Source organism: Manis javanica, chromosome 8 (assembly GCF_040802235.1).
Source record: "Manis javanica isolate MJ-LG chromosome 8, MJ_LKY, whole genome shotgun sequence".
In the NCBI taxonomy this organism is placed as follows: domain Eukaryota; kingdom Metazoa; phylum Chordata; class Mammalia; order Pholidota; family Manidae; genus Manis; species Manis javanica.
Genome location: NC_133163.1, coordinates 120,585,180 through 120,604,721, shown reverse-complemented (window position 1 = coordinate 120,604,721; position 19,542 = coordinate 120,585,180). Strand labels below are relative to the sequence as shown.

At 39.8% G+C, this 19,542-nt stretch overlaps 1 protein-coding gene across 1 annotated transcript in view; it reads right to left on the bottom strand.

Moving 5' to 3' along the window:
• The window catches only part of BBS4 (Bardet-Biedl syndrome 4), a 103,262-nt gene extending 83,720 nt beyond the window's left edge, over positions 1-19,542 (bottom strand). Inside the window, exon 1 of the mRNA XM_037010107.2 lies at positions 19,454-19,542. Coding sequence (XP_036866002.2) covers positions 19,454-19,477 — 24 coding nt within the window. The 5' untranslated portion in view covers positions 19,478-19,542. The remainder of the gene's footprint in view (positions 1-19,453) is intronic.

Here is a 19,542-nt window from a genome sequence, read left to right as displayed (position 1 = left end):
AATAATCCTTTGTTATTCAGACCTCAGTTTGAACTTTAAATATGTATTGTAAAAAGAAACTAAATTCAGTACTCAATAAAGGAAGACTGAAGAACAGACTTTACAACTTCCAATGAATGAAACGAGAAGAGCAGAAGGGAAACAAGAAACTCAACCTTCCCACACCTAAAAAAAAAAAAAAGCAAGAAAAGGAGAAAGAAACCAAAATTCTCCAGTGGGAAGATTATCAAGATAAATGCTTTCTCAAATATAGAGGTATGCTAGATTTGTATAGAGACACATCTAAAACATAAGGACAAAGAAAAACAAAGTAAAAGGAAGGGGAAATACACACCAGAAAAATAGAAACAAAAAGAAAACCAAAGTAGCAATAATAACAGCAGGCAAAATAGACTTAAGAGGAAAACCTTCATCAGGGAAATGAATTAAAATAGATTGAAAATTAAAATAGAAAAGGCAAATTTTAAAACCTCTAGGAAAAAAATAAAGCAAGCAGTACTTCAACAAGATAAAAAAAAGCACAAACCAATTAAAAAACACTCTAAATATTCAACTACACTAAAATTTAGAACTTCTGTCCCAAAAGGGAAGTGAAGACAGATATTTGCAATACAAAACAAAACCCAAAATTGACAAAAGATCCAGAAACTATAAGTAACTATAAAACATAAGAAAAATTAGCAAAACATATGAAGCAGGTATTGTACAATAATGCTCTACCTCATTAATAATCAGGGAACTGTAAATAATATCGCATTAAAACTTCATTTCACATCCACATACTGACAAAATTTAAAGCTATAATAATATCAAGGATGTAAGCAACAGTAATTGGTGGTACAAGCACAAACTGTTAAAACTACCTTAGAGTTTCCTGTAAGTAATGAGTTGGAGATACACAAGTGCATGACTGAACAATCCATTTCCAGGAATACCCTAGAGAAACTCTCAGATCAGGAAACACAAATGTCTCATGCCTCTCACTCCTTAAATTTTGCTGAGACACTCTCACTCCTTAAATGTTGCACTTTAAGCACTTCATCTGCCTTTCCCTAGTGCTGGTCATAGCAGCATTCTTTTTAATAACTAAAAATCAGAAGAGGAAAAAAAAGTTGAATTTACAGAAACAGAGTTGAAAAGTGGTTGCCAGGGGTTGGGAGTGGGGAAAATAGGCAGCAGTTGGTAAAAGGATACAAGCTTTCAGTTACAAGACATATAACATTTAAGGACCTAATGTATAACTTGGTAAGTATAGCTGTAATACTGTATTGTGTAACTGAAATTTGCTAGGGGACTAGAACTTAAATAGAGTAAGGTTGTGCCAGCAGTTAGATTAGCTGCAAATGGACACAAGGGAACTTTTTGGAGTGATGACTGTTAAGTGGATTGTAGTGTTGTGCAATTACATAAGTTTACTAACACTGACCAAACTGTACACTTTAAAATGGGTAAATTTTATGGCATATGTATTACACCTAAACAAAGCTGTTTTTGAAATGCTAAAGAACATTTTTTCTAAAGCTATTTTAAAATCCAACTAGGATTGAAAATCTGAATAGACCAACTACCAGCAGGGAAATTGAATTGGTAATCAAAAAACTATCAAAGAACAGCAGCCTGAACCAGATGATTTCACTGCTGAATTTTATCAAACATTTAGTGAAGACCTAATACCCATTCTTCTTAAAGTTTTCCAAAAAGTAGAAGAGGAGGGAATACTTCCAAACTCATTCAACAAGGCCAACACCACTCTAATACCAAAACCAGGCAAAGACACCACAAAAAAAGAAAATTACAGTCCCCTATCCCTGATGAAGATAGATGCAAAAATACTCAACAAAATATTAGCAAGCTGAATTAAAAAATACATCAAAAGGATCATCCATTATGATCAAGTGGGATTCAACCCAGGGATGCAAGGATGGTACAACATTTGAAAATCCATCAACATCATCCACCACATCAACAAAAAGGACAAAAACCACATGATTATCTCCATAGATGCTGAAAAAGCTTTCAACAAAATTCAACATCCATTCATAATAAAAACTCTCAACAAAATGGGTATAGAGGGCAAGTACCACAACATAATAAAGGCCATATATGACAGACAGCCAACATTATACTTAACAGTGAGAAGCTGAAAGCTTTTCTTTTAAGATCGGGAACAAGACAAGTATGCCCACTCTCCCCAGTTTTATTCAACATAGTTCTGGAGGTCCTGTCCATGGCAATCAGACAACACAAAGAAATAAAAGGCATCCAGACTGGCAAAGAAGAAGTCAAATTGTTGCAAATTGTTGCATCCCTGTTTGCAGATGACATGATATTGTACATAAAAAACCCTAACGAATCCACTCCAAAACTACTAGATCTAATATCTGAATTCAGCAAAGTTGCAGGATACAAAATTAATACACAGAAATCTGTGGCATTCCTATACACTAATGATGAACTAGCAGAAAGATAAATCAGGAAAGCAATTTCATTCACAGTTCCATCAAAAAGAATAAAATACCTAGGAATAAAACTAACCAAGAAGTGAAAGAACTATACTCTGAAAACTACAAGACACTCATGAGACAAATTAAAGATACCAATAAATGGAAACAACCCCGTGCTCATGGATAGAAAGAATATTGTCAAAATGGCCATCCTGCCTAAAGCAATCTACAGATTCAATGCAATTCCTATCAAAATACTAACAACATTCTGCAACAAACTACAGAAAATTGTTCTACAATTCATATGGAACCACAAAAGACCCCGAATAGCCAAAGCAATCCTGATAAGGAAGAATAAAGCTGGGGGTATTATGCTCCCCAACTTCAAGCTCTACTACAAAGCCACAGTAATCAAGACAATTTGGTACTGGCACAAGAACAGACCCACAGACCAGTGGAACAGAACAGAGAGTCAGTCCAGATATTAAGCCAAGTATGCATGGTCAATTAATATACGATAAAGGAGCCATGGATGTACAATGGGGAAATGACAGTCTTTTCAACAGCTGGTGTTGGCAAAACTGGAAAGCTACATGTAAGAGAATGAAATTAGATTATTGTCTAACCTCATACACAAAAGTAAATTCGAAATGGATCGAAGACCTGAATGTAAGTCATGAAACCATAAAATTCTTAGAAAAAAACATAGGCAGAAATCTTTTGGACATAAACATGAACAACTTCTTCATGAACATATCTCCCCAGGCAAGGGAAACAAAAGCAAAAATGAAGAAGTGGGACTATATCAAGCTGAAAAGCTTCTGTACAGCAAAGGACACCATGAGTAGAACAAAAAGATATTCTACAGTATGGGAGAATATTTTCATAAATGACTGATCCGATAAGGGATTGACATCCAAATTATATAAAGAGCTCATGCTCCTCAACAAACAAAAAGTATATATGTCAATTAAAAAATGGGTGGAGGAGCTGGACAGTTTTCGAAAGAAGAAATTCAGATGGCCAACAGGCACATGAAAAGATGCTCCACATCGCTAATCATCAGGGAAATGCAAATTAAAACCACAATGAGATATCACCTCACACCAGTTAGGATGGCCAACATCCAAAAGAAAAACAACAAGAAAGGTTGGCGAGGTTGTGGAGAAACGGGAACCCTCCTACACTGCTGGTGGGAATGTAAACTAGCTCAACCACTGTGGAAAGCAGTATGGAGGTTCCTCAAAAAGCTCAAAATAGAAATACCGTTTGACCCAGGAATTCCACTCCTAGGAATTTACCCTAAGAATGCAGCAGCCCAGTTTGAAAAAGACATATGCACCCCTATGTTTATCGCAGCACTATTTACAATAGCCAAGAAATGGAAGCGACCTAAGTGTCCATCAGTTGATGAACGGATAATGAACATGTGGTACATATACACAATGGAATATTATTCAGCCATGAGAAGAAAACAAATCCTACCATTTGCAACAACATGGATGGAGCTAGAGTGCATTATGCTCAGTGAAATAAGCCAGGCAGAGAAAGACAAGTGTCAAATGATTTCACTCATCTGTGGAGTATAACAAAGAAAAAACTGAAGGAACAAAACAGCAGCAGACTCACAGAACCCAAGAATGGACTAACAGTTACCAAAGGGAAAGGGACTGGGGAGGATGGGTGGGAAGGTAGGGATAAGGGGAAAAGGGGGCATTACAATTAGCACACATAATGTGGGAAGGCACAGGGAAGGCAGTATAACAGAGAAGACAAGTAGTGATTCTACAGCATCTTAGTACACTGACGGACAGTGACTGTAATGGGGTATGTGTTGGGTACTTGAAAATAGGGGAAGTCTAGTAACCATAATGTTGTTCATCTAATTGTACATTAATTATACCAAAAAAAACTAACAAGGATTTTTTTTATTTATAGGGAACATATTAAGAATCTTAAAGGCTGAAAAAGCATCTTTGTGAGTTAGCAATCCTTTCTGCACAAAGTAGAATTAAAATAAAGTATAACTTTTCTTGACGAGTCTTTTACAAAGATCTTCTAAACATTCTGAGATGGAAAGGATTTTATTAGCCCACTCAATCTCATTCATAAATGGGAATGTATACAAGAATAAAGTCATTCTTTCTTTTTAGTTCTTTCATTTTTATGTAGTTCTGTGATCACTTATTCATGTAACACTTCATATGTGCTAGGCACTAATTCTCAGCCAAATCAACTAGCATATAGTAGTAATTTCTGCTGTTCTGAAAGGTTTAATCTCTTAATTTACAGGAAGAAAGATGTTTATACAAATACATCATATAATGGAAATTAGGAAGTTATAAAAAATGTTCTAAGTGCAACCATGGAAACCAGAGTTTCTTGCCTGTTCTTCTGTAAGATCTCTAAACCACTTATATACTTTTAAATGATTAATATAAATATCAGTCCCCAGTTTTCCTAAGGAACTGGTAATAATCAGTAGTTTGGACAGCATATTAGCATCTCTGTGTGACACACTGGGTTAGTTTTACTCAGTTTTACTGGGATACATCCTGGCCTCAAGGCCTTTATACAGCATTCTTAGATTTTTCTACTTATGCCTATGTTCAAAATTCTCTCTGTGAGTTTTAAGTCTTTTAGTCATCTCTCCTCCACATGGTTATTTCCATCTCTACAGACCTATGTTTTTTTCCCTTTATGTCACAAAATAAAGATCATACAACATCTCTGTTAAAAATAAGACCACAGGAGGGAGCCAAGATGGCGGCGTGAGTAGAGCAGTGGAAATCTCCTCCCAAAAACACATAGAGCTATGAAAATATAACAAAGAAAAATCTTCCTAAAATAGAGACCACAGGACACGGGACAACATCCAGACCACATCCACACCTGCAAGAACCCAGTGCCTTGTGAAGGGGGTAAGATACAAGCCCCAGCCCGGCGGGACCCGAGCGCCCCTCCCCCCGGCTCCCGGCGGGTGGAGAGAAACTGGAGCAGTTTTTTTTTTTTGGAGAGCGCTTTTTGGAAGCCTTAGAGGGACGGGCCCCCGTTGCTGGGGAGGCAGGGTGGCGGGACCGGTGAGGAGGTGCCTGGGAACGGCGCCGGAGGACAAAGAATATCCCGCGTTTCTCCCTGCGAGACCTGGGGGCGGGTGCCTGAGACCAGTGCCTGAGGACGGAGGAGGTCGCGCGTTTTTCCCCTTTTTTTTTTTTTTCTCTTTTGGGCGAGCGCTTTTTGGAAGCCTTGAAGGGACGGGGACCCCAGTGCTAGGGAGGCACGGTGGCGGGACTGGTGATCGGGTGGCTGGGACCGGCGCCTGAGGACAAAGAATATCCCCCGTTTTTCCCTGCGGGACCGGTGGGCGGGTGCCTGAGACCGGCACTTGAGGACAGAGGAAATCGCGCGTTTTTCCCCTTTTTTTTTCTCTTTTCTGCGAGTGCTTTTTGGAAGCCTAAAAGGGACAGGGACCCCGGTGCTAGGGAGGCAGGGCGGCGGGACTGGTGAGCGGGTGCCTGGGACCGGCACCTGAGGACAAAGAATATCCCGCATTTTTCCCTGTGGGACCGGTGGGTGGGTGCCTGAGACCAGCACCTGAGGACGGAAGAAATCGCGCGTTTTTCCCCTTTTTTTTTCTCTCTTTTTGCCAAGTGCTTTTTGGAAGCCTTGAAGGGACAGGGACCCCGGTGCTAGGGAGGCAGGGCGGCAGGACTGGTGAGCGGGTGCGTGGGACCAGTGCCTGAGGACCAAGAATATTGAGCGTTCCTTCCCTGCGGGACCGGTGGGTGGGTGCTTTTTGGAAGCCTTGAAAGGACAGGGACCCTGGTGCTAGGGAGACAGGGCAGCAGGACCAGTGCGCGGGTGCCTGGGACCGGCACCTGAGGAAAAAAAAAAAAAAATCGCGTGTTTTTTCTTTTTTTTTTCCTTTCTGTTCCCTCTCTCATTGTTGCTGTTGTTGTTTTGGTTTGGAGAGTGCTTTTTGGAAATCTTAAAGGGGCAGGACAGGTCACTTAGACCAGAAGCAGGGAATCTGGGGATCTCTGGGCACTCTAACCCCCTGGGCAGCAGGGAGCACAGAGGCCCCTTACGGAGATAAATAGTCTCCTGGCTGCTCCCCCTCTAACGGGGCTCCACCATTTTGGAGGAACAGCCCCAGCCAGGCCAAGCCCACAGCAACAGTGGAGATAAACCCCAAAGCAACTGGGCAGGAAGCAGAAGCCCTGTCTGCGCACAGCTGCCCAGCACAAGCCACTAGAGGTCGCTATTCTCCCAGGAAAAGGCTACAAACCAACAAGAAGGGAAGCTCTTCCAGCGGTCACTTGTACCAGCTCTGCAGACTATCTCTATCACCATGAAAAGGCAAAACTACAGGCAGACAAAGATCACAGAGACAACACCTGAGAAGGAGACAGACCTAACTAGTCCTCCTGAAAAAGAATTCAAAATAAAAATCATGAACATGCTGACAGAGATGCAGAAAAAAATGCAAGAGCAATGGGATGAGATGCAGAGAAAAATGCAAGAGCAGTGGGATGAGATGCAGAGAAAAATGCAAGAGCAGTGGGATGAAGTCCGGAAGGAGATCACAGATGTCAGGAAAGAGATCACAGAAGTGAAACAATCCCTGGAAGGATTTATAAGCAGAATGGATAAGATGCAAGAGGCCATTGAAGGAATAGAAGCCAGAGAACAGGAACGTATAGAAGCTGACATAGAGAGAGATAAAAGGATCTCCAGGAATGAAACAACACTAAGAGAAATATGTGACCAATACAAAAGGAAAAACATTCGTATTATAGGGATACCAGAAGAGGAAGAAAGAGGAAAAGGGATAGAAAGTGTCTTTGAAGAAATAATTGCTGAAAACTTCCCCAAACTGGGGGAGGAAATAATCGAACAGACCATGGAATTATACAGAACCCCCAACAGAAAGGATCCAAGGAGGACAACACCAAGACACATAATAATTAAAATGGCAAGGATCAAGGACAAGGAAAGAGTTTTAAAGGCAGCTAGAGAGAAAAAGGTCACCTATAAAGGAAAACCAATCAGGCTAACATCAGACTTCTCAACAGAAACCCTACAGGCCAGAAGAGAATGGCATGACATACTTAATGCAATGAAACAGAAGGGCCTTGAACCAAGGATACTGTATCCAGCACGACTATCATTCAAATATGATGGTGGGATCAAACAATTCCCAGATAAGCAAAAGCTGAGGGAATTTGCTTCCCACAAACCACCTCTACAGGGCATCCTACAGGGACTGCTCTAGATGGGAGCACCCCTAAAAAGAGCACAGAACAAAACACACAACATATGAAGAAGGGAGGAGGAGGAATAAGAAGGGAGAGAAGAAAAGACTCTCCAGACAGTGTATACAACAGCTCAATAAGCGAGCTAAGTTAGGCAGTAAGATACTAAAGAAGCTAACCTTGAACCTTTGGTAACCACGAATCTAAAGCCTGCAATGGCAATAAGTACATATCTTTCAATAGTCACCCTAAATGTAAATGGACTTAATGCACCAATCAAAAGACATAGAGTAATAGAATGGATAAAAAAGCAAGACCCATCTATATGCTGCTTACAAGAAACTCACCTTAAACCCAAAGATAAGCATAGACTAAAAGTCAAGGGATGGAAAAACATATTTCAGGCAAACAACAGTGAGAAGAAAGCAGGGGTTGCAGTACTAATATCAGACAAAATAGACTTCAAAACAAAGAAAGTAACAAGAGATAAAGAAGGCCACTACATAATGATAAAGGGCTTAGTCCAACAAGAGGATATAACCATTCTAAATATATATGCACCCAATACAGGAGCACCAGCATATGTGAAGCAAATACTAACAGAACTAAAGAGGGAAATAGACTGCAATGCATTCATTGTAGGAGACTTCAACACACCACTCACCCCAAAGGATAGATCCACCGGGCAGAAAATAAGTAAAGACACACAGGCACTGAACAACACACTAGAACAGATGGACCTAATAGACATCTATAGAACTTTACATCCAAAAGCAACAGGATATACATTCTTCTCAAGTGCACATGGAACATTCTCCAGAATAGACCACATACTAGCTCACAAAAAGAGCCTCAGTAAATTCCACAATATTGAAATTCTACCAACCAATTTTTCAGACCACAAAGGTATGAAAGTAGAAATAAATTCTACAAAGAAAACAAAAAGGCTCACAAACACATGGAGGCTTAACAACATGCTACTAAATAATCAATGGATCAATGAACAAATCAAAATAGAGATCAAGGAATATATAGAAACAAATGACAACAACAACACTAAGCCCCAACTTCTGTGGGATGCAGCGAAAGCAGTCTTAAGAGGAAAGTATATAGCAATCCAGGCACACTTGAAGAAGGAAGAACAATCCCAAATGAATAGTCTAACATCACAATTATTAAAACTGGAAAAAGAAGAACAAATGAGGCCTAAAGTCAGCAGAAGGAGGGACATAATAAAGATCAGAGAAGAAATAAACAAAATTGAGAAGAATAAAACAATAGCAAAAATCAATGAAACCAAGAGCTGGTTCTTTGAGAAAATAAACAAAATAGATAAGCCTCTAGCCCAACTTATTAAGAGAAAAAGAGAGTCAACACAAATCAACATAATCAGAAATGAGAATGGAAAAATCACGACAGACTCCACAGAAATACAAAGAATTATTAAAGACTACTATGAAAACCTATATGCCAACAAGCTGGAAAACCTAGAAGAAATGGACAACTTCCTAGAAAAATACAACCTCCCAAGACTGACCAAGGAAGAAACACAAAAGTTAAACAAACCAATTACAAGCAAAGAAATTGAAACAGTAATCAAAAAACTACCCAAGAACAAAACCCCGGGGCCGGACGGATTTACCTCGGAATTTTATCAGACACACAGAGAAGACATAATACCCATTCTCCTTAAAGTGTTCCACAAAATAGAAGAAGAGGGAATACTCCCAAACTCATTCTATGAAGCCAACATCACCCTAATACCAAAACCAGGCAAAGACCCCACCAAAAAAGAAAATTACAGACCAATATCCCTGATGAACGTAGATGCAAAAATACTCAATAAAATATTAGCAAACAGAATTCAACAGTATATCAAAAGGATCATACACCATGACCAAGTGGGGTTCATCCCAGGGATGCAAGGATGGTACAACATTCGAAAATCCATCAACATCATCCACCACATCAACAAAAAGAAAGACAAAAACCACATGATCATCTCCATAGATGCTGAAAAAGCATTTGACAAAATTCAACATCCATTCATGATAAAAACTCTCAGCAAAATGGGAATAGAGGGCAAGTACCTCAACATAATAAAGGCCATATATGATAAACCCACAGCCAGCATTATACTGAACAGCGAGAAGCTGAAAGCATTTCCACTGAGATCGGGAACCAGACAGGGATGCCCACTCTCCCCACTGTTATTTAACATAGTACTGGAGGTCCTAGCCACGGCAATCAGACAAAACAAAGAAATACAAGGAATCCAGATTGGTAAAGAAGAAGTTAAACTGTCACTATTTGCAGATGATATGATACTGTACATAAAAAACCCTAAAGACTCCACTCCAAAACTACTAGAACTGATATCGGAATACAGCAAAGTTGCAGGATACAAAATCAACACACAGAAATCTGTAGCTTTCCTATACACTAACAACGAATCAATAGAAAGAGAAATCAGGAAAACAATTCCATTCACCATTGCATCAAAAAGAATAAAATACCTAGGAATAAACCTAACCAAGGAAGTGAAAGACTTATACTCTGAAAACTACAAGTCACTCTTAAGAGAAATTAAAGGGGACACTAATAAATGGAAACTCATCCCATGCTCATGGCTAGGAAGAATTAATATCGTCAAAATGGCCATCCTGCCGAAAGCAATATACAAATTTGATGCAATCCCTCTCAAATTACCAGCAACATTCTTCAATGAATTGGAACAAATAATTCAAAAATTCATATGGAAACACCAAAGACCCCGAATAGCCAAAGCAATCCTGAAAAAGAAGAATAAAGTAGGGGGGATCTCACTCCCCAACTTCAAGCTCTACTACAAAGCCATAGTAATCAAGACAATATGGTACTGGCACAAGAACAGAGCCACAGACCAGTGGAACAGATTAGAGACCCCAGAAATTAACCCAAACATATATGGTCAATTAATATTTGATAAAGGAGCCATGGACATACAATGGCAAAATGACAGTCTCTTCAACAGATGGTGCTGGCAAAACTGGACAGCTACATGTAGAAGAATGAAACTGGACCATTGTCTAACCCCATATACAAAGGTAAACTCAAAATGGATCAAAGACCTGAATGTAAGTCACGAAACCATTAAACTCTTGGAAAAAAACATAGGCAAAAACCTCTTAGACATAAACATGAGTGACCTCTTCTTGAACATATCTCCCCGGGCAAGGAAAACAACAGCAAAAATGAGCAAGTGGGACTACATTAAGCTGAAAAGCTTCTGTACAGCGAAAGACACCATCAATAGAACAAAAAGGAACCCTACAGTATGGGAGAATATATTTGAAAATGACAGATCTGATAAAGGCTTGACGTCCAGAATATATAAAGAGCTCACACGCCTCAACAAACAAAAAACAAATAACCCAATTAAAAAATGGGCAGAGGAACTGAACAGAAAGTTCTCCAAAAAAGAAATACAGATGGCCAAGAGACACATGAAAAGATGCTCCACATCGCTAATTATCAGAGAAATGCAAATTAAAACTACAATGAGGTATCACCTCACACCAGTAAGGATAGCTGCCATCCAAAAGACAAACAACAACAAATGTTGGCGAGGCTGTGGAGAAAGGGGAACCCTCCTACACTGCTGGTGGGAATGTAAATTAGTTCAACCATTGTGGAAAGCAGTATGGAGGTGCATCAAAATGCTCAAAACAGACCTACCATTTGACCCAGGAATTCCACTCCTAGGAATTTACCCTAAGAACGCAGCAATCAAGTTTGAGAAAGACAGATGCACTCCTATGTTTATCGCAGCACTATTTACAATAGCCAAGAATTGGAAGCAACCTAAATGTCCATCTGTAGATGAATGGATAAAGAAGATGTGGTACATATACACAATGGAATACTACTCAGCCATAAGAAGTGGAAAAATCCAACCATTTGCAGCAACATGGATGGAGCTGGAGAGTATTATGCTCAGTGAAATAAGCCAAGCGGAGAAAGAGAAATACCAAATGATTTCACTCATCTGAGGAGTATAGGAACAAAGGAAAAACTGAAGGAACAAAACAGCAGCAGAATTACAGAACCCAAAAATGGACTAACAGAAGATCAAGGCCTAGCTTGGATACCCAGAAAATGAACTAAGATACGATATGAGGAGGAGCTTCCGGCATCAGCACTCTCTGGAGGACTCGTGCCGGGGGATGATCATCAAAAAGCCTCCACAGGGATCCGGACGATGCTGCGGTTGTGGCTGCATCCAGCCTACCGTCTCCTGGACTTGCCATAAGAAGGAGGAGGGAGATGTCTAGGCTGGCATGTGCATACAGTGAGACAACGAATTTGACCGGATCTGTACTGTTGGAACTCAACCAGGAGTTGGGAGGGGTGCAAGTTGTAGCACCCCAAAATCTCATGACTATAGACTATCTATGGTTAAAAGAACATATGGGATGTGAACAGATCCCAGAAATGGGCTGCTTTAATTTGTCTGATGGTTCAAGTACAGTTGGAAAATATCCATCATATCATAGATAAATTTTCACAAATGCCTAGGGTGCCTAAATGGTTTTCTTGGCTTCACTGGAGATGGCTGGTAATTATAGATTTGCTTTGTTTATGTCACCGTATTCCTATTATGTCAATATGTGTGTGCAAATTAGTTAGTAGTTTAAAACCTATACATACTTAAGGTACTATACAAGAAGATATGTCAAAGAAATAATCAATCCTCCCAAGTTTCCTTCATATGCTACATCTATAGCTTTTCTTCTTCCTTCCTAATTACAAACTTTAAATAGAATTCGTGCCTCATATCGAATTTACCGAGTATCATAATTCCTCCAGGTGGTAAAGATACCTCGAGACAAGTGCTGGGCATAGAAGCCACAGGGCATAAATCTGCAAAGAAGTAAAAAGCTAACCTTTGCAAACAATATGGCTTCTCTCTCACTTACCAACTTTACATTTCCCTGTATGGCCCCGGAAGATGACTGGTTAGCCAGAGACGGGTAAGATTCCTCAAGGGAGGAACAACCTAAGACAGGCACAGTCGCAGGGGGGCCATCAGGTGAGAATTTGGGGGTCAACAGAGGTGAGGCTCAGAACCTCACCCCCCCTGCTTTGAGAGAAATCTTCTGCATCCGTGGATGTCTTGCTGCCCTTGTCTAGCCTGGATTAATACTTAGTCCATAGGCACACACCTGATCATCTGATCATCTACATTTGCCTTCTTACAGCACTAAACTATGTTTTCTACCTTTATCTTGCATCTACCTACCACTTCAGCATTTTATTAAAAATAAAAATAATAATAATAATAGGAGAAATGTGGGATCAACATATAAATCAAGTACAAAAATCAAATGAATATTCATATTTGACCTGATGGTTTATAGGTCATATTGCATGATCAAAACCGAAAGTTTCTGTGATGACTGCCCTTGTACTGTTCACCATGTAAGAATTTATTCACTCTGTAAGAATTCGTTCACCATGTAAGAACTTGTTCGTTATGCTTCAGAAGATTGGAGACTGACGAGAATTATGCTTGAGATGGATTAATGATTGTACATTGAGCATTGACCCCCCTATACTGAATTTTATTGTTGTTAACAACCATTTGATCAATAAATATGAGAGATGCCCTCTCAAAAAAAAAAAAAAAAAAAAAAAAAAAAAAAAAAAAAAATAAGACCACACCCCGACAGCCCGACTGGACTATGCTAAAGCCTGTGTAGAGAAACTAGGGTCTGGATCAGGACTCCCGGAAGGCATAAAGTAAGAGCATACTGGTGAGGTCCCCACTAGATACAGAGCTCTGAAGCAACTCTTAATTAGTGTGGGAAGACAAGAAGGAAATCAAGGCAAGGTACAGGCCAAGCTGGTAAGGAGTGGTTCATTCCAGTAGGTCGGCAGAGGGGGTGACTAACCACTGTCACCTAGGCTCCAAGACGAGGGGACGCCCTCACAGAGAGAGAGGCTGATCAGGTGCTGGACACCCATCTTTTTCTCTTTCTCTCTCTCTCTCTCTCTCTCTCTCTCTCTCTCTCTCTCTCTCTCTCTCTCTCTCTCTCTTTCTCTCTCTCTCTCAGATGGGAGCATCCTCTTGAAGTCTAAAGCCATACATGCCTCTGGCTTGCATTCTAAAGAACTGGGAGCAATTTTGATCCCCAGACCCTGAAAAAGAAGTGTCTTATCTTCTGCACACAGCCTGGCCTCAATAGAAACTCTAATAGAGGCTTGGTCCCTGAGAGAAGTATACAATATAATAAGATTATGCAGCTAAATTTATTTTAATTCAAGGAAAGAAAATAGTCAAAAGTCCTGTAAACTACTACAATATGGGACTAGTTTTCTAAATTTTTTTGGTGAAAATCTATTCTACTTATTGGGTTCCTTATCTTCAAAAATTGGGAGGTTTTTAAACTAGACTCCCTGAAACGGAAGAAATTTATCTTTTACAATACAGCCTGGCTTTAAATGACTGGTGCTAGACTTGTACTTGCATTTCATTTCCAGCGTGTAAATGAAAGATTTTTATACCTTCGGATGGTATTAATAAAATTGATTTAAAGACGAGCACTTGTGAAAATTGGGCATTCTAAAACTTCCAGAAAATTCTAATAGAAAATATTATGCATTAATGCTAATTTAAGTTGAACTGAAATGGACATATCCTTATGGTTATCAGCTGCCTAAGTTTACCTTAAGTCATTTAAGTTGATGTTATCTGCTAAATCTTTCAAGAATAAAATGCTTAGAGGCTTGACTTTGTCTAATATTCAGTAAAGGTTTTGTAAGTAATCTAGCATAGTTGTTAAGAATGAGTAAATTAAACGTAGCAAGTGAACTTGATAATAATTGTATATTACATTGTGTATACCTACCTACAGCCTGAGAATCTTTGTGGTAACCTAAAACCTTAAAGTTTTGCTAAGTTAAGAAGATATACTTTGTGCTTAGTGAGAGATTGTGCTGTAAAGCTCATGGTTACAGAAATTATAAAATGTGTTCATAAATTCATCAATCTTGAGACTGTTAGTGTAACAGTTTACAATAGCCTACTTCTCAGTGTTCATTAAGGTTCCTAATGGTTTTAAGTTTCAATTAAAACTACTTAAAGTAATAAGGAAAACATTTCTGTATGCTAAAAGATGTATGTTTTAATAAGAGAAGATATAAGGAATGGAAATTCGTTCTGCATGCTAAAGAATGTGTCTTCTGATAAAAGAAAGTAAATGTTCTAAAGTACAGCTGTCATTTAAAGAGGGAGAACTGAATGTAAAAGGAAGTTGTTGAAAGTTGTGGAAGAATTGATATGGTCATGCTATATAAAATTAAAGCAAATGAGTCTTGAGATCAAGTACACAGCAAAATTAGAATTTTGTTTTCAGTTAAAAAGACAAAGTTTTCTTAACTGTTAGTCTGCTCTTAACATTGAAAGATTGCAAAGGGTTCTCTAATTGTTTTATCAAAGCAGTTTCTCATGCTTAAAGTCTCAGTGAGTTGTCAGAGTATTTAAGAAAATGAGATCTTAATTAATATTAAAAGGACTGAAAGCTAAACTTTACTAACAACTGTGTAACCTTCTTTATTTGCCTTTGATGTATTTTGTTGTCATTCTGGTTAAATGAATAAGTATTGCTTCATGGAAACTTATAATCCTATTTAAGCAAGTGCCAAAAAAAAAAAAAAACCAAATGCAAAAAGGTGCTTTTACCTCTAGTTAACTCTGATACTTTCCAGAGGGCCCCTGGAACATGTCAGAGGAATTTTTTCTCATTGGGCAAAATATTTGGCTAATGTGGTTTATTTATCTGATATATATTTACCTGGAAAGCACTGTCAAAGGGAATGATGCTAAACTTCGTTACTAAATGTTCTATGTTACAGAAATGTCCAAATTTTCTTATGTCAACTTTGTCTTATAGTAAGCTCTCATTAGGTCTTTAACCATTGTCATTTGTAAGTCTTTTGTCATTTATGGTCACTGTTTCATTACTCCTAAACTAGTAAAGAACTGGATTTCAGCAGAACAAGTATTGGTTACATAAGATTAAGTAAACTAGGGAAATGATTTTGTGGCTTTTGTTTCAAATGTTGCTGATAAAGTGTTTTAAGCTTTTTCTCTTAAGCTGACTGACAACAGTTTCGTAAATGACAATACCTTTATAAGCAGAATTGAAACATTTATCTTTCTCTCTACCTGACCCCTCCAGAATTTAAAAGCTTTCAGTATTTTTATATTTTATGGCAGTATAAAGCTCAGTAAGAGCTTTGCATAAGCTCAGTAAGAACCTGCTTTCCTTACAACAAGACCAATTAAAAACAATGGTTATGTTACCAAGGCTTTGACTGGAATGTCATTACCTAAGAGACTTGTGCATAAACTCAAATATGAACAGACAGCTTTAAGGAACTAAGGTTGACTTTATAGAGCCAACAAAGCCCCTTGGAAGACCAGGCCTGGTAACTTGCTTACAGGGTTCCCAGCAGCCTTATCAGGTGAGGAAGGAAGGTCACTTCCTGGCAGGTGCAGGAACCTCAAGATGTCTTAGGGACCTCGAGAAGAGAGGAATTCACCCAAATCTACAGGTACTGCAGGCAAGACCTGATGGCAAGTCTGGCTTGGCTTTCTGGCCTCAAGACGCCTTCAAAAGTCCAATCTGAAATTCCTTATAAAAAGTTCCAGCAAAGCACATTTAAAAGATCCTATGTAATCAATTGCTCTTCTTGCTGCACTTCTTGCTACAAGTGTTATTTTCTTAATCTAGTTACTTCTAATAAAAATGAGGGTGATTTTAGAGAAGAATATTGCTTTAATAATGCAGCCTTATCCATACTAAATCCTAATACTAGTCATTAAGACATAAACTAGATCCAGAATTCTAGCTTCTTCAAAATATCTGGCTATGATTTTCCAGATGTTTTAGTTTTCTCCTATCATTTCAATTAAAGTTTTACTATTTCTAGTTCCCATATTCAACCATTCATTCTTCATCTCATCAAGTTTGTCCTTCCAGAATGGAAAATCCAACTCCAGATATTGCTACTTAACCTAATAACACAATTTGTTCTATCTTGCCTAGAAGCCACAAAATTGCAAATAGTAACAGAAATGGAACCTGGAATAGAAGCGCCAATCTTCCGAGGCCCTCTCAACTGACCACTGATGGAGACCTAACTGCACCCTTTATGCGCTCCCTCTCAGCATGAAGCAGCCAGAGCGGTGGTCGCCCCTTTTCCCTAGCAGCAGCTAGGGTCTCCACCTGTAGAGGGGGGAATGAGACAGGGACCTTGAGCTTAGACAGAATAGGGCGATGGCCTCCGGAAAAGACAAGGCAGGATATTTGCAATCAGAGCAATGTAACTATATGCAAGGAAACCGCCTACCCAAACTCTGTGGTAAACATTCAGCTCTACAGTCATTCTTCAGTGAGATCAGTTAAAGGTCAAAAGGCCAGGAGCAACTTGGCCTGGAATGTTTGAGTGTTCTGCAAGGGTATCAGCATAACCCGTGACTCTGCTGTCAGCCCTGGCAATCAGACAATGACGCAGTCCACCTTGAGGACAGGCCAGGTGATGCAAGTCCACACCCCTAAGTTTTTTTCATATTCTCGAAAAATCCTCAACTGCCTATAAAACCCCCTAGACAACACACCACTACCGGCTCTCTTGTCCCCTCCTGGCGTGAGCCAGGAGCTCTATTCTCTCACTTTATTTCTAAATAAAAGCCTGTACCTTGCTCTCCAAAATAAATAAATAAATAAGACCACAGGCCCCAGAGTTACTTATGCTAAGCCCCATGTCACAAAAGCAAGACTTAGTGACAGTTTTGGCTCTCCCAGAAATGGAATCTTAAACCAGTCAGGAATCACCTGACCAGCACTAGTTAGCTAATCTGCCTAACAGTCCCCTACTCTCCCCTCTAGAAAGTGGCCTTGCAATAACGAACGTGCTTTTTTGTCTAGCGTAACTTCCTTGTACCTGCTCCCTCCCTTCTGCCTATAAAAGCCTTTCATTTTGTACAGCAACTCAAGAGTTCCTTTCTGTCTGCTAGATTGGATGCTGCCCATTCATGAACTGCTGAATAAAACCAGTAAGATCTTTAAAATGTATTCAGTTGAACTTTAACACCCCACTCCACATCTAGCTTTTATTTAAATGTATACCATCCACATCAACATTTATAGTTCTAATATTCTTTTTAATGGCTGCATAATATTCCTCAGTATGGACCTTTCAGAAGCCATTCATTACCCTAATAATGGGCATTCACTTTGTTCCCAGCTTTTTGCCACTACAAAGTACTACAATAAATACCTCTGCACTATGTGCTTTTATTACATTTGCTTTTATTTGAACAGGGTACATACAGTTCTGGGAATGGGATTGTTGAGCCCTTCCAATTATATTACAAGATGCCAGATCACTTCAAAAAAGAACAGAAATTCAAATTTCCATGTAGTGGTAACTTGAAAAGATGAAATTACTGTAAACATACACTGCTAACACCAAACTTGACAATCGTGAAAACAATTAGCTAACTTTAGGCTCAAGGGCTAAAGTAAAGTCATACCAAAACAAAAAAGCCATTCTCTTTAAAATACTATTAAGAGATTCAAAATTACAGGATACTTTTGCCATCACGGAAATCATAAACACGTACCTATACCTGCAGTGAACACTACAGACTATACCTGTAGCAATGTCATGTTACCATTACACCTTACATTTAAGATTACGCTGGTTGAAGTATTTTCTTTGGTATGTTTCTAAACGTAAAATCTAGCAACATTAACCATGTTTGTTTTTTTTAATTCGTACCTTTAAAATCTTTGCTTTAGCCCACCTTTTCTTAACTCGGAGTTCTCTTTTTACACTAAAACAACTTGATTTCTCTGCAAGAGACTAGAAAATAAACAGGCCCCCCCTGACAGACTGACAATGGCCTTGCTCCTCTACAGCCAACACTAAGTTGTAAAACAACCAAAAACTGTCTCTCCTGTTTTCCAGGGCGTTTTTCAAAGGGCAATAAATTCCGGGGAAAAAAAAAGACTGAAGTCATTCTAACAGATGCGCAGAACATGCTTTGAAACCCAGCATTAAAACAACATAGACAAGGTTGCACAGTTGGAACGGTACAGAAATTAAATCCAATTATGTATAGACGCCTCAAAATTAACTATTATGTAGTCATCCCATAATACTGAGCTACTTTGTATTAGCAAGTTCCGTGGAGTTGAATCAACGCTTAACTCAGGCTCAGCTGATACCCACAACAGTACTTTCCGATACTTGACCACAGCAGAGAAACGTGGGCCCGTCCCACCGGCGGAAGGCGTGACGCTGAACGCTTGCAAGCGTCCTCATATTTAATCCCTAATCCGGGCATTAATAGAAACAATCTGCGCACAAGTGGTAGTGCACAACCTCCAAACCTCGTGAAACAGGAAAGACGGGGCTAAAGAGCCACTTCTGATGGAAACCTCCCCTTCCACGCAGCGCACCACAGGAGGGACCAGAGTCCAGCACAGGCCCAGGGCTGCGAACGTTCAGCCTTGCCCCAGGCTTCCCAGTTCCCGGAGCGGAACCGTGTCGCCCCGCCCGCCCCGAGACACTCCGGACCGGCTCCGCTGTTCCCCAGGGTCAGCAGCGTCGGACACAGGCCGCCCGGCAGCCCGCCCCGCCCGGCGCTGCTTTGCCCCCGCCTGGCGGTCGGAACACGAAACCATTAATCGCGGCGCTCACCGTCGCGAGGCTCTCCTCAGCCATCTTGGCTGCGCCCTCTGCTGCGCGGCCGGAAGTTGGGGGTTCCCCGACGACCAGCAAGCGGAAGC